The 15,342-nt window shown below is 35.3% G+C and overlaps 1 protein-coding gene across 10 annotated transcripts in view; it reads right to left on the bottom strand.

Moving 5' to 3' along the window:
- Window positions 1–15,342, bottom strand: part of LOC110443277 (TATA element modulatory factor-like) — a 33,980-nt gene that overhangs the window by 1,159 nt on the left and 17,479 nt on the right. For all 10 annotated transcript variants that reach the window (XM_021487402.1, XM_021487407.1, XM_021487408.1 and 7 more), the window contains 18 exons: window positions 12,135–12,238; window positions 11,474–11,591; window positions 10,681–10,736; window positions 10,338–10,402; window positions 9,984–10,080; window positions 8,650–8,735; window positions 8,277–8,338; window positions 7,903–7,967; window positions 6,610–6,766; window positions 5,658–5,750; window positions 4,973–5,027; window positions 4,551–4,652; window positions 4,101–4,293; window positions 3,185–3,347; window positions 2,646–2,762; window positions 1,137–1,301; window positions 698–823; window positions 436–546 (listed from right to left, as the gene is read on the bottom strand). In XM_021487402.1, the coding sequence (XP_021343077.1) occupies window positions 436–546; window positions 698–823; window positions 1,137–1,301; window positions 2,646–2,762; window positions 3,185–3,347; window positions 4,101–4,293; window positions 4,551–4,652; window positions 4,973–5,027; window positions 5,658–5,750; window positions 6,610–6,766; window positions 7,903–7,967; window positions 8,277–8,338; window positions 8,650–8,735; window positions 9,984–10,080; window positions 10,338–10,402; window positions 10,681–10,736; window positions 11,474–11,591; window positions 12,135–12,238 (1,935 nt within the window). The remainder of the gene's footprint in view (window positions 1–435; window positions 547–697; window positions 824–1,136; window positions 1,302–2,645; window positions 2,763–3,184; window positions 3,348–4,100; window positions 4,294–4,550; window positions 4,653–4,972; window positions 5,028–5,657; window positions 5,751–6,609; window positions 6,767–7,902; window positions 7,968–8,276; window positions 8,339–8,649; window positions 8,736–9,983; window positions 10,081–10,337; window positions 10,403–10,680; window positions 10,737–11,473; window positions 11,592–12,134; window positions 12,239–15,342) is intronic.

Genomic DNA, 15,342 nt, shown 5'->3' with positions numbered 1-15,342 from the left:
CCCGCCCGCCCGCCACTACATGTTCAAGTAACTCATTAGATGATGATTTTGAAATTGGTCAATTGTGTAAGTATATTTTGAATGAGTTTTATTTGAGTTATGTACACCTCCTGACATCAAATTACATATAAAGATTTTTATCTGAGTTTTGTACATCTCCTTGACATCACACTAGTAAGAATTTAACCACAGTCTTGTAAATTTCCTTGACATCAAATTACACAGTAAGATTTTACCTGAGTTTTGTACATCTCTTTGACATCAAATTACACAGTAATATTTTACCTGAGTTTTGTGCATCTCTTTGACATCAAATTAAACAACTAAGATTTTACCTGGGTTTTGTACATCTCTTTGAAATCAAATTACACAATTAAGATTTTCCCTGAGTTTTGTACATCTCTTTGACATCAAATTACACAACTAAGATTTTACCTGAGTTTTGTACATCTCTTTGACATCATGGAGATCCATCTTAAGCTCCTCGGCTTCCTCCACCTTCTCACCGTACATCTGTAGCATGGCATTGTATCTCTGGTTTAGATCCTGGTGATAACAAATACATGGGAGGTTATTTCAATTAAACACTGTTCTTGATGAATATGGAGGTAAACTCCACTGATATGACAAAGCTTGACATTATTCAACAATGAAATAAAAAATAACAGAAAACACCTCGTTCGGGTGTTGTACACACCTGCATTTGGTTCTTAATCACTGGTAATGACTCCACCTGACTCTTGAGATCTTCATTCTGATTGGTCAGATTGACAAGCTCTCGAGCCATGGATTCCCTAGTCCTCTCAAGTTGTTGGATTTCACTCTGGAAAACAACGTTACAAAATCCATCTGAATGTTTTCTCAGTAATACACACGTTTTTGACAAGTACTGCAGTGTATTATTATATGTCGATGCATTTCTTATTGAGCAACATTCTGCATAGCATCCTGAGTGAAAGCCTGGCATAATTTCAAACATGCTTTTGTCACTGAATTTTATCAATTTTGAAAATATTTTACAGAGTATTGAAAACTTGTCAATAATTTGACTTTGAAAGTTAAATTTTACACAGAGTGTCTAGATTACAAGGTCATTTCCAGGTCCTCACAAACCTCTACAAATCTATGGAACGTACCTGTAACTGAGTGATCTCCCCTTCCCGGAGTTTTAGCTGTGACTGTAGATTCTCCAGTAGATTGGCAGCACCACTATGTCTGATGTTCTCATACAGACTGGACTTTGTCAGACTTCCAAGTCCACTACTCCCAGGGGACAACAGGAAGTTCCTTTCAAGGTCATCCTAGTAACACAAATTCAAGATAACAAAGTCAACACAATCTTCAAAAACATCACAGAAACACTAGTTTCAAAGGCAATTTTTTCCTGAAAACAAAATCGATCCAATCTCAACATCATTCTAGAAAGTCCACCTAAACTCTGGGTCATCCTTGATACTAAAGTTCACACTATGACTCGACACACATAGTCAACTGACACTAAAGTTCACACTATGACTCGACACACATAGTCAACTGACACGAAAGTTCACACTATGACTCGACACACATAGTCAACTGACACATGATGCTTTTTTAATTATAAGTCTCTCGCATAAAAGATTCAGTATTCAAACAGACAGGAGAGAGTAGATCGCAGGTGTGTTGAATCCATTAACCAATCGGTATGTATGAATGGGTTCTACCCACTGTCAAACTCAGGTCTACTCCTAATCCACCTCATCAACTCACCTAAAGAAGAAATTTAATGGGTGATTTTTTTTCATTTCTTGTTGTAGTGACATTTATCTTAACTTCATACCCTCAGGAATAGGGGTCATCAACACGTTGTGTTTGAAAGTTATTTCTTTAACATTTTTCTTCTACTTAGTAACAGCGACCTTGACATAAACTCCCAACCACACAAAAATAACAGGGGTCTCTCTTCAATGACTATGAACAAACATCAGACGATTGGTACCAATCAGCCTATCAAAACTGGAGTTATCTTCTAGAAAGGTATATGTAGACGGACAAAGTGATTCTACCGGCAATGTCTCTGTTAAACAAAGACCAGAAGTTAACAAGTTAAGTTCTACTATGCTTATTGTAGATTCTTGCTTTAACCAAATCATATTATTGGACATTGATTTTATACAAATAATGCTTATAATAAATCAATTTCATAGGTCCTGTGGTTTATCATTATTATTATTTTTACAATAAAGGGCTTATTCTTTGGTAACTATTTAATGTTACCAGTATATCATGTTTCACTGTAGAGAACTAATTGTTTAGGTCCTTTGGGTTTGTTATAAACATGTTTTACTAAAGAGAACTTATTAGTCCCCTGTGGTTCATTTTAAACATGTTTTACTGAAGAGGACTCATTTTGTAGGTCTCTTGGTATGTTATAAACATTTTTTACTGAAGAGGACTCGTTTTGTAGGTCTCTTGATATGTTATAAACATGTTTTACTGAAGAGGACTCATTTTGTAGGTCTCTTGGTATGTTATAAACATGTTTTACTGAAGAGGACTCATTTTGTAGGTCTCTTGGTATATGTTATAAACATGTTTTTACTGTACTAAGCATGTATATATTTATTTAGACAATTATCAATAAAGACAACAAACATTTAACAGACCTGGGTAAAGGACGTGTTGAGAGCGGACGGTTCACCAAAGCTTGACATGCTGTCCATCCGCTGGAGGTTCTGGGGAGACATTGATCCACGAGAGTGTGGCCTCTGGATTTCCCGCTCCTAGTCAAAATACAAGAAACTTTATCTTTTACCTAAATACAGGTTATTTTACCTTAAAATCAAAATACAGGTGAGTATACCTTTGGAAAAATGCATGGCCAGACCGGAATTTGAACCAGGGACCCTCCTAACTCTAGACGGACACTCTACCAGTTCAGCTACCTGGTCACTGAAATTGACAATGTCTAGTTCATCTCCATTCCTCCCTCCGTTTTTCTCTGAAGTTACAACTATTTACAACTCAGGTTTGGGTATCCCCTTGACAAGTATTCACCTAGTACATAAACCAAGGGTTGGCAAGCTCACCAATTGTGTAATGGGAGTGGAAAAGTGCATGGCAAGACCAGGATTCGAACTCAGGACACTCTGAACTCGAGATGGGCACTCTACCAATTTGGCCTGCTGTTTCATGGTGTACTTACAAGCTGGGCTATCTGATCTTGAGCTATGGCCATCTTCTTCTTCTCCTGGTCCAACTTAGTCCTCTCCATGTCCAGCTGTGTCTCCAGAAACATCTTCTCCTTTTTGACTTCTGATAATTCCTGAGACATCTGGTGTTTCACTATTTCAATTTGAGCAGTTTCACTGAAATATGAACGTATTGTAAAGAAATAGCCAAAATTATAAACCACTAAACATAAAATCTGCCGTTCTAGCACCGATAACCCTCAACAAAGTCATCATTTATCATCATGTCTGTTCAAAATCACTAGTACACATGTACAGGCAAAAATATTCTGATCAAGGAATATGAAATTTCGTTGTCGTAAATCAAAGAGAGGAAATTTGAAGGAGTTTAATAATAATAATATATAAATAAATAAATATACAACGTTTGATATAGTGCCCTATCTAGCTAGAACAAGCCACTCTAAAGTGCTTTATAGTTCATAGATATACAATTTATACAATCATTACAATTATTAAATACATTAATCAATACAAGTTTGTGGAATTTGCAGGAGCTGCCTTATCAGGTGCTAAATACTTGTCCTATACCACCTGGCTTTATATGTGTGTATGCCTGCGTGGGTGCTGGAGATGTATTGTGTTCTGTTTGTAGTGGGACTATGCTTCCAACGGCATCATTTATAGTGCTACCTCACTTGAATGCTACAGCACAGCACAGATACCGCAACATCCACCACAGGCAATTTATTCTCCACCTGGGTTGTTGGAGTTGTGTGGGCAGGAGAAAAACGCTTTTTCTGAATATTCCATGTGTAATGATCTTGCCACTTGACATTTGGTCCTAATATTATGAAATATTATTTTTACCTTTTTTCACACTTCAGTACACCAGTCAACCTACAATAGGTCACATGTCTTTTAACTTACCTATTTTTGGCATCCTCCAATACCTCAACGCGTGTCTTTAGCATCTCTAGCTGAGCAATGTGTTGTGACTTCTCCTGACGCAGACGACAATTCTGAGATTCCAGGGCAGTCACATTGGACGTGAGGTCAATCACATTCTCATTGGCTGACCGCTCCTTTTCAACAGCAATGGCCAGCTGGCTCTGAGTGTCGACTGTAAACAGAACAACTTTAACCATTTCTATAGTGGACAATTGTTACTTGTCAATGTTGTTGTAGAATGATATTTGTACAGTTTCAATCTGTTTACTTTTAACTCTGATGAGTCGACATCTGCATACAAAAATGCTCGTCTGTGTAATAACGTGGATATATTTCATATTACCATTAACAGTTTTAAAGAATATTATATTTCTGGAATAACCCAGTACTAGGTTCCACTCCAAGAGTTATGTAACAGTAGAGGATCACCTATCCTGTCCGTGAGAGTTTTCTCCAGCTTCTCCCAGGATGTAGACTGGGCAGCATATGTACTCTGGAGATTCTCAATCTGTCTCAGCAGGGGTCGTGTGGCTGTCAACGAAACCAGTGATACACATGAAATATTCACATATCATTAATTTGTTGGGATAGGTGATGATGGATTTTACGTTAATTTAAACTAAACAAGACTATGATAACCTTATTGACCGATTACATTCTGCAAGTAAGCTATCACTGACGTCAATAGATGTCACTTTAAACTCATGTTCCCTTTTACAAGGTACATTCGTGGAATATATGAATTCATAAATGACTCTTCACATGGATAAGCATCAAATAGATGTCACATGATAAGTAAAAGAGATTCTAGAACTAATATGTAGGACTCATTCCATCTACCTGGTACATACCTGATGTTACGCTGTGTGTCAGGTCTTGATTTCTGGCCTCATCCTCTTGTAAATGCTGAATTTATAAACACTTTATTACCCCTAATCAGAACAAAATCTAACAAATTATTACAATAGTTTCAAACATACAAATCAAATTAAAAGCATATAAATCAAAGTATGTTTATAGTCAATCAATTTCTTTTATATATAACGGTATTGATACCTCGTGCCTGTCATGACTTTTGCAGGCATCTATTTCTTTTGCCGCGATGTTTACATTTGGCCTTGTTGATGACGCGTGTGCGGTAAAATCACATCACTGATCTGAGTCAATTGAGAGTTTTAGACTGTCAGGTGACGATTTAGGATTTCTTTAATATAATTATAATTTTTACTCTGAGGGAGTGAATTTCAGCAAAATTTGTATCGGTATATTTCATAAGAAGGTATTTTAAACATGTGTGTGACATTTTAGCAAATATGACATTTTTTCCCCGACCAGCCCCTTTAAGTTATCTTAACATTATTTTGGTATTCTACCTTCTCCTCTGAACCCAATTTTCGATTCCACCAGTAAGTAAATACCTACCATCTGAAGGTCCGAGCCACCAGTAAGTAAATACCTACCATCTGAAGGTCCGAGCCACCAGTAAGTAAATACCTACCATCTGAAGGTCCGAGCCACCAGTAAGTAAATACCTACCATCTGAAGGTCCGAGATTTCCTGTCTCAGCATGTCCTCCCTCCGGTTGTGTTCCTTCTCCATCCGGGACATACTCATCCTCAAATCCTCAATCTGTTAAAAACAACATCTGATTCCTTTACCTCTGTGGCTATACTAACATGCTGCTATACTGGTATATCACCCATGTCAGAGTAGGTGATATCCTCCCTCTCCTGTACATTGTTCTCCTAAAGGCTTTGTGTGTGGATGGGGAATGTTTAGGCAGAGAAGAATCATAACTAAGAACACATGTATATATGGGTACATTAGGTGTCCAACAAAATGTTGGACCCACATGAACCCCCACTGGGGTCCAACACCCTGGAAGATATAGCAGACTAGATTTTAAGACTTCCTTCCTCGTTGTCTTATATACTGACAGTCTGGTTTTACTGGGGCTATAAAATGCTGAATATCCCTTGCAACAAACACATTACTGTATAGCTAAAATGTTGGTTGTGTATAAACTTTTGTTGTTTTTGTCGTTGCTATGGATTCACGAATATAACTACAACAAATATTTCTACAACTCGAAATAATATACACAACAAAAACATTAAAATTACATGTACTTAATTTCAATAAAAAAAGGTGCAAACAAAAGTATATACATTGTACGTGTATAACTATGACCACGTAACAACAACAAAGAAATTCATGCAAAAGAATTTAATGTTGAAAATGTTGTAGATTCTACTTATGTATAAATGAAATGAACTTTACCACATCCAAGGAAAGTGTCATAGAATCCAGGGTAAAACAAAAAATATTTGGTAATCACGAAAACACGAAAGAAAGTACACACAAACTGTTAATTTTAACAGTACCTTGGGATAAAATAAGGGGAAAGTATTCAGATTTTCACATTGAAACATATTCTGAAGTTCACCCTGGGGAATTCCCTGAAAATGAAGGATCTTTATCTCCTAACCTGAGCTATAAGGGCCTCTCTCTCCTGTTTGAAGCTGAACTGTTCCTTGGTCAGAGTGGCTTTGAGTTCCTCGCGGACAGACATCTCCAGACTCAAGGCCGTCTCCTGCACTTTGCTATCCTGGGCTGCCTTGGACTTGTGAAGCTCAGCGATCTCTCTGTAATCATATGATAACAAGCATACTGAGTATTGCTAAAGCAATACATGTCCCCTCCCGGCCCCCGCTAGCTATTACACTGTAATGATTTATACAAATGGTGCCCTTTGGTGTTGATTTGGTAAAATGAAAAGTATACAATTAGCTTGTAACTGATTTTAATGAAATTATTCTATTCTACATTACCATCAATCATATTGTAAACAAAAATCAGAATAAATGAATTTCCATGTATACTGTATATTACATGCACATTTGACACTTTAAGTTCCGTAATGAACCGATTATATCGATTATGGAATTTGTTATCAATAATCGGAATCGAACAGGACAAATCGATCTTTGTTCTATTATTATATATTGATCATCAGTCCATCACTGGCTTCAACTTGTCCAGGATTTTGTATTAATATTAACGGTGGCCTTTACATCAACTCTACAACCCTGAAACTTGAATGTGTTCGAGATATTATGGTCCTTTGTAATGGAGTGAAGTTTGATAAAATCCCTCAAGGAATAAAGCCGCAAGAGCGCTGACAAGGATTTTCTAAAAATAGTAACGGTTACCCTTGACCAAACAACCCTGAAACTCAAACTTGTCTGAGATATTATGGTCCTTTGTAATTGTGTGAAGTTTGATCAAAATCCATCAAGGAATGAAGCCGCTAGAGCGCTGACAAGGATTCTCTAAAAATAGAAACGGTGACCTTGACCGAACAACCTTGAAACTCGAATTTGTCCAAGATATTATGATCCATTGTATTTGTGTGAAGTTTGATCAAAATCCTTCATGGAATGAAGCCGCTAGAGCGCTGACAATCATTGGTGTTACGTACGTACACAGACGGACGGAGAGGAAAACTATAGCCCCCCCGGTTTCACCGGTAAGGGACTAATAACCTAATAACATCTGTACAGTCAATCAACTAAGATCATATAGGATAGTATCACAAAAAGGTTGTCAACGAAGTATTTTATATCAGCACAACCAAAAGATGTTTCTATCTTAATCTCATTTCTAGTATTGCACAGATTTAATTTATATAGTGATACAATGGAACCTGATTATTTGAAGGTCTGGTTTGTAGAGGTGTCTGGCTTGTATATGTATTGTTTTGTTTAGACACCATACTTACTTATAAGAGTTGTCCAGTGCTGCCTGCAGACCTCGCACTCTTTCCTGGGCATCTGTCAGCTCTCCCTGAAACACCATAGAATTATTTTCTCAATTATTACTAATTACATAAAATTTGACTTCGTTACATGAGAATATCTAAATACAATTAGTTACACTGCATCCAGTAATATTACATGAACTGTGTACTGTATATGTTGAAAGTTACACGCAGGATAGTTTCTACTTATTACACACTGTCCATGTTACTGCATAATCTCCCTTCCCCTATGTAACTCTACTGCTCACAGTGTGCGAGTATAAGTCTCAGCTCTAACGCTAACATATAACAAGAACTTAAATCAATAAGTATCATCACATGCGTTAGTCCTTTACCTTTAACTTAGAAATCTCCCTCTCTTGTTTCTGTACAGCAGAATTCAATTGAGTGATGCCATCTGAAAATTAAATGATTTGCCTTGAATTCAAAATGCAACAATTTTCATACAGTTGAGTTTTGCAGTTGATACATTATACCGGTAATTGAATTCTTTTCTTAACTTCTGGGGAATTTGACCCAAAGTTTGAAGAAACAGGTGAACACCCATGAACTTCTTTTTCTAATAATATAACCTGAAGCATTCTTTCAAAATGAAAGACTAACTATACCTATCTTTATAAGCACCTTAAAACATTTCACTGTTAAACCTTTTTACAGACTGGTATGTTAATAACAGAAATGTCAGATTTTTATTATTTTATGCCAGACCTGTCTGTTTTTTCTCCATTACATCCTTGGATTCGCAGACAGTCCTGAGGTGGTCCAACTCTTTCTGTTGATCATCGATCTGTTTTCTGGAAAAATGAAAAAATAAAAGTTAGGGTGCAAAAAGGCTACTATACTATACAAGAGATCCCAGAGGGGTCTTGGCGCCCACCTTTGTACCAGTTCTTTGTCAGTTCAATCTTTTCTCTTCTTTCCTCTAATCTGTTTGATCGAGTCATGTTAACAGTAAATGCACCTTGAGGTAACTTTTGATCTAAACTTAATACTGATGTGTATGAAAGCCAACCTTCAAAGTGAGTTTGTCATTTCACATATTTACTAGTACAGTACTTAATGTGAAAGAAATAGAATCGATCATTTCAATATGAGAAAGATCTGTTTAGTTCTTCTTTTAATCCATTTTGTTTTTATGATCAGTCTCAAAATATAACATGCACAACGAGGGATCAAGGGGAACCTACATATAAAATTTGAGAAAGATCCCTCCAGTACTTCCCGAGAAATAGCGATAACAAACTTTCACTATCAAAATCCAAGATGGCTGCCTGTCGGCCATGTTGTTTATCCGATCAGTCTCAAAAATTGCCCTGTACAGCTAAGGACCAAGAGGAACCTACATATAAAATTTGAGAAAGATCCCTCCAGTACTTCCCGAGAAATAGCGATAACAAGAATTGTTTAAGGACGGACCACAGACCACGGACGGACCACGGGTGCAGGGTGATTTGAATAGCCCACCATCAGATGATGGTGGGCTAAAAATAGAGGTCATTGCATGTACATTTTAGACATTTTCAGATTTTGCCACCAGAACCCACCACATCTTGCAATGAAATCTGAAAGGTTTGCAGGATGAAGGCTGCATGATAAACACGGAGGTAAACAGAATGTTAATAATAGACACTGACTTTTGACTGGTTAACAGGGAGGTAAACAGAATGTTAAGAATAGACACTGACTTTTGACTGGTTAACAGGGAGGTAAACAGAATGGTAATAACAGACACTGACCTTTGACTGGTTAACAGATAGGTAAACAGAATGTTAATAACAGATTCCGACCTTTGACTGGTTAACAGAGAGGTAAACAGAATGTTAATAACAGACACTGACTTTTGACTGGTTAACAGATAGGTAAACAGAATGTTAATAATAGACACTGACTTTTGACTGGTTAACAGGGAGGTAAACAGAATGTTAATAACAGACACTGACCTTTGACTGGTTAACAGATAGGTAAACAGAATGTTAATAATAGACACTGACTTTTGACTGGTTAACAGGGAGGTAAACAGAATGTTAATGATAGACACCTACTTCTGACTTGTTAACAGTGAGTCGTTTTCCTTCTCCTTCACTCGTAACTTCTTTACAATGTTGTTGCTTTGTAGCTGCTGTTTAGATAACTTTTCACCTGTAAAAAATGTCAAATGGCATTCAGCTGATCATTTTCATATCAAAAGTCTCTTGAACCACCTAGGACAACAATATTTTCGTAAAATTAGCTCTTGAACCAACATTCCTAGGAGCAGCAAACAAATCTCCAGATATATACAATCTCAATGAAAAACTGGAAATCAAATTATCATAACAAAACCCTATAATCTGGGTCTGACAGATATTTGTGTCGTGTAATCATGATGTCAGGGAGACAATTTATTAGGTTTGTACCTTCCTGTAATAGTTCTGCTATCTGTTGATCTTTCTCTTCTATTTCTGACTGGAATCCTCGGACTCTGAAAATGAAAAACAACATTTAAAATAAAAGCTGACTAAAACCTCCAAATTTTCTAAATTTTCTAATGAAATCTTTAGATAATCTTCCAACTAATAGCTTTAGAGTACAAATTAAGCTTTGAAATGAAAGCTAAGTTTTATTTCTCTAATTGTAAGCATCCAATATGCAAAATAAAATTTTGCTTATTGTAAAATAATTTATGAGGAATAGTGAGCATGTTGTTATGTTTTATTTTCAGTGTTATATAAAACTAATGATCACTCAAAAGTTTCTTACTTTTTAGCAAAATCATCAAAAGATTTCTGTAGGTCTTTCCTTGCTGTATCTCTTTCCTGCCAATACAAAAAGGGACCAGCTCAATTTCTGTTAAGTATAAAACTTTTACTACGCACATATAGATACAAACATTGTTAGGTTTGTAGCATTACTAAAATAGGACTGTTTATAGTCATGTTGAATTTACAGACTGATCTTATTGTAAAAAACAGGTAATGCTGAGAAATACTAATCTCCCGTTCAGTGTTGAATTTAAGGAATAACATGCCTTAATTCTGAATACTGACATATTTGCCTGATCAAATTCTACTCTTTGTGACATCAATAAATAGTACCTTGACCTTTGACCATTGAACCTAAGAAGCAATTCTAAACAAGAATTTCCCAAAAAAATGCAGTGACTCATTAAGTTTTACTTTTACCAGCATAAGAGAATATTTTAAGGTTCATACAGCATGACAGGTGAAAAGTTTATCTTCCATTTTGATGACTTGTACACTATGTTCTGTCACCTTCATCAGACAAATGACTGAGTATGTTAACTAACAAATATAACACGTAGAAGATGACAATAACATTGACAAGGCAAGTCAGCTACCTTATAAGTGTATGTAGACTTACAGCTTATACATCTAGCCAAATCAACTAGATTTTATTGTCATCATCTACGGATGGACAGGGTGCAAAGTTAAAGTACTCTCTAGCAGTACTGGTGGGGGACTAATAACAAATATATACTTAACATATTGACCTTCACCTTGGTTACTCAGAAAGGTTACAAATTGAAAAGTACCCGTATCACACTGTTTAGTTTTTTCTCAGACTCTGCAATTCTACCGGCAAACTCTGTGGAAACCTTGCTCACATCCTCCAATTCAAGTTCTCGCGTTTCTTCCAGCTGCTGTATCTGGCTGTAATGGAGGATGTCATAGTTACAGTATAAATAGATCATTTTTTAAGAGAAAGGGGGAGTATATGCTGGATTAAAACTTCAACTTCAATTTAGATAAAAATATACAGTGGAAAGAAGTAACATTTACCAATTACAGAGTACATATGAATACACATATTTTATGCAAATAGGAAGTAGATATGTATAAAGGTTTGTAAAAGTTTAAAGAAACAATTGAAATGTTCAGTACATCAATTACTTTTTTAAGAAGCTCTTTTGTCATCCCATTACTAACAGAAAGCACAATATCTAACTGTTTTGCTGGTACATGCATATTGCAGTGACACAGATTCAATTTAAAATGGTGGGATAAGATAACAGTCACTAACACCAGAGGTTTCACTACTACTTCAAAATATTTCTATTAAATGATGCAATTTCTTTGCTTCTTTGTGTTGTGTTCAGTGTTAGATCCCCTGTATAAAATATTGAGATGTGAGTTAAAAATTATATCAATAAAGACAACAGCATTACTGCTTGGGCGTAGATATGTGGTACTTACTTGCGTAAGATACTGTTGGTCTCTAACAGGTCGTTGTTTTCCTTACTTAGCTGTACCAGTTTACTTTCTCTAGCCAGGATAACTTCTTCCATTTCTGCCATTTTCTGAAAAACGCACCACACACTAATTCTTTAGATTAGTTTATCATATGTCAATTTTAATAGAAATATGAAGTCCTTCCTTACAAAGCATGTCATCTACATGTACATTGCATGCACATACAAAGCTATATACATGTATGTTCTTCTATAATCTTAAGTAAAAGAAATCATGAAGTTGAAGAATGTAACGGAAAATTTACTTTAAAGGCACATGTCTGATATTTTACAAGATTCTTGTCAATCACTACTCTCCAAATAGCTCAAAGTTACCAGGATGTACCAGTTATTTACAGTCATATCAGATATCTTGCCAGTTCAAAACAATGTTTAGAATTTGACATTCAAATTTCAATTATGAAAACTTGTTATTAGATAAAAGAAGAAGATACATACTGAGTAAATACAATATACAAATAAGGTTTAAGCTGTGTTCAAAAACTTGTAAGTTATGTAGTTATGATAGAATCTGTATCAATACTTGCTTCCTCATACTCAGTGAAATAACTTTTTATTTCTCAAATTGTCTAACATTAGGAACAGTTATACGAGGCTGTTAAAGTCAGCTCAACCTAATTTGACCTTAATTTTACTTAGTCATTAAACCTTATAAAAGTAAAACATTTCGTTGATGTTAAATTTATATCTTCTAGATCTGGAATCAATTAAACATTAAAGATAATCATCAAGATATTACTTCCTATTACATCATTACAGATACATATAACTGCAGCAGGTCTACAGAATGTTTAAGGTTTATTTTCAAAAACACACAAACATCTTTTTGTATTAAAGTTGTAATGCAAATTTGTTATTTTTATTATTTGAAGCGTAAACTGAAAACAGTAAGAAATAATTAAGAGAAAAAAGTGTTTCAAATATATAAGTCCAGGAAATACTCCCATATATCGTTGTTAGCGTGTTAATCAGTACACTGCAATCCTGTTTAATTCACAGGTTTTATTACTGGACCTACAGCGTTTCTCAAAACCAACGAACATTTTCAGTTTGATAAAATATTTCTTTGCTGGATTCCTTGAAGGTTTCCACAATCCATGGACTGTGACACATCGGACACTGGATACTGTTCAACAAATAGTTGCGTATTTTTACAGGGGATTTTTTTATTTCAGGAACGCAAAATGAGAATTCAAGTACCATGTATTGTTTTTGAGAAGATATCAGCACACAAAGTATAAATATTTAATGCCAGGTACCCCATCATTGCTGAAGGGCAGGTGGTGAGATCATCAATTATTTTAATCTTATTTGTATGAATTGGATAATGATAATTAAACAAAAAATGAAGTATAAACTTGCCTAAAACAATTAAGCAAAACAGAGGTTGAGAGCGAGATTGAATTCTTACACCCCGGATAACTAGCAACTATAAAATATGTGTACATATATATTCATATTTTTACCATGATTATATTGAAAATCACCCAAATGATACTCTAGTCTGTCGCTGTTTTAATATGCATGTATAAGCACTTAACTGATAGTAGAGCATTGATCATTATTCCCTAAAACTGAAAACACTTTGACTTAATAGAAACACATGTAGGTACCAGCATTTTAATAAAGACCAAGTTTTGTTTTAGATTACACAAACTAAGTAAACTATATGAACAGCTTGTATTAGGACAATGACCTTGTGGTACAACAATGACATTGTGGTATAACAATGACCTTGTGGTACAACAATGATCTTGTGGTACAACAATGACCTTGTGGTACAACAATGATCTTGTGGTACAACAATGACCTTGTGGTACAACAATGACCTTGTGGTATAATAATGACCTTGTGGTACAACAATGACCTTGTGGTACAACAATGACCTTGTGGTATAATAATGACCTTGTGGTATAATAATGACCTTGTGGTACAACAATGACCTTGTGGTACAACAATGACCTTGTGGTACAACAATGACCTTGTGGTATAATAATGACCTTGTGGTATAATAATGACCTTGTGGTACAACAATGACCTTGTGGTATAATAATGACCTTGTGGTACAACAATGACCTTGTGGTATAATAATGACCTTGTGGTATAATAATGACCTTGTGGTACAACAATGACCTTGTGGTATAATAATGACCTTGTGGTACAACAATGACCTTGTGGTATAATAATGACCTTGTGGTATAATAATGACCTTGTGGTACAACAATGACCTTGTGGTATAATAATGATGTACTTTTTCATAAATGCAGTAACAGCCCATTTATTTCATATTTATACGACTGTAACGTGACTAGGCCAGAACACAACCGTTAACCATGCAGGTAGTTCAGTTGGTAAGAGCCACAGTATAACCATCAAAGATCCTGGGTTCGAATCCTGGTCTGGTTCATTGCAGTAAAGTTGATTTCTTTTGATTATTTCATCTTTATATAAAAAAAATCATAAAACTTCCACAAGGTATAGTTTTCTTTTCAGAAATGATTTATCAAATATACAGTCATACTGGAAAAAAGTTCCCAATGTATAGTTACCAAGTTTTCTGGCAGTGGTACAGGGATCCTTAAGTATGACCAAATAGAGTGACCATCATAGGAGACTAACACCAGAACAGATACATGTGAAATCATGTGTCCTGCCATCAACGACAAGTTGACCTGTGCCATTCTCCCCAACCACAGCCTGAATATCAGACAAGGTTTACAGACTCCCTTCCCTGTTGTCTCACAGAACATGTCAAGTGTTTTGAAACTGATTGATTATTGTAAACATTAAAATGCTGAGTTGGTTCATGAAATAAATATCCATCATTTTAAATAAAATATTCAGATCCAGTATTAACAAAAATTTCTTTGGATAAAAGCATGTACCAGTAGCCGAGTCAGTCTGTGAAGTTTTATAGAATATGACATCAAGAAGAGACAGCGTTAATAAAGTGAGAGATAACATTGAGTTATAAAAGTCAAATAAAGTAATATAAAAGTCAAATAAAGTAACACAAAAGTCAAATAAAGTAACACAAAAGTCAAATAAAGTAACATAAAACTCAAATAAAGTAACACAAAAGTCAAATAAGTAACACAAAAGTCAAATAAAGTAACATAAAAGTCAAATAAAGTAACAAAAAAGTCAGGTAA

This window comes from Mizuhopecten yessoensis, unplaced genomic scaffold (genome assembly GCF_002113885.1).
Source record: "Mizuhopecten yessoensis strain PY_sf001 unplaced genomic scaffold, ASM211388v2 scaffold716337, whole genome shotgun sequence".
Classification (NCBI taxonomy): domain Eukaryota; kingdom Metazoa; phylum Mollusca; class Bivalvia; order Pectinida; family Pectinidae; genus Mizuhopecten; species Mizuhopecten yessoensis.
This window is presented reverse-complemented; position numbering and strand designations above follow the sequence as displayed.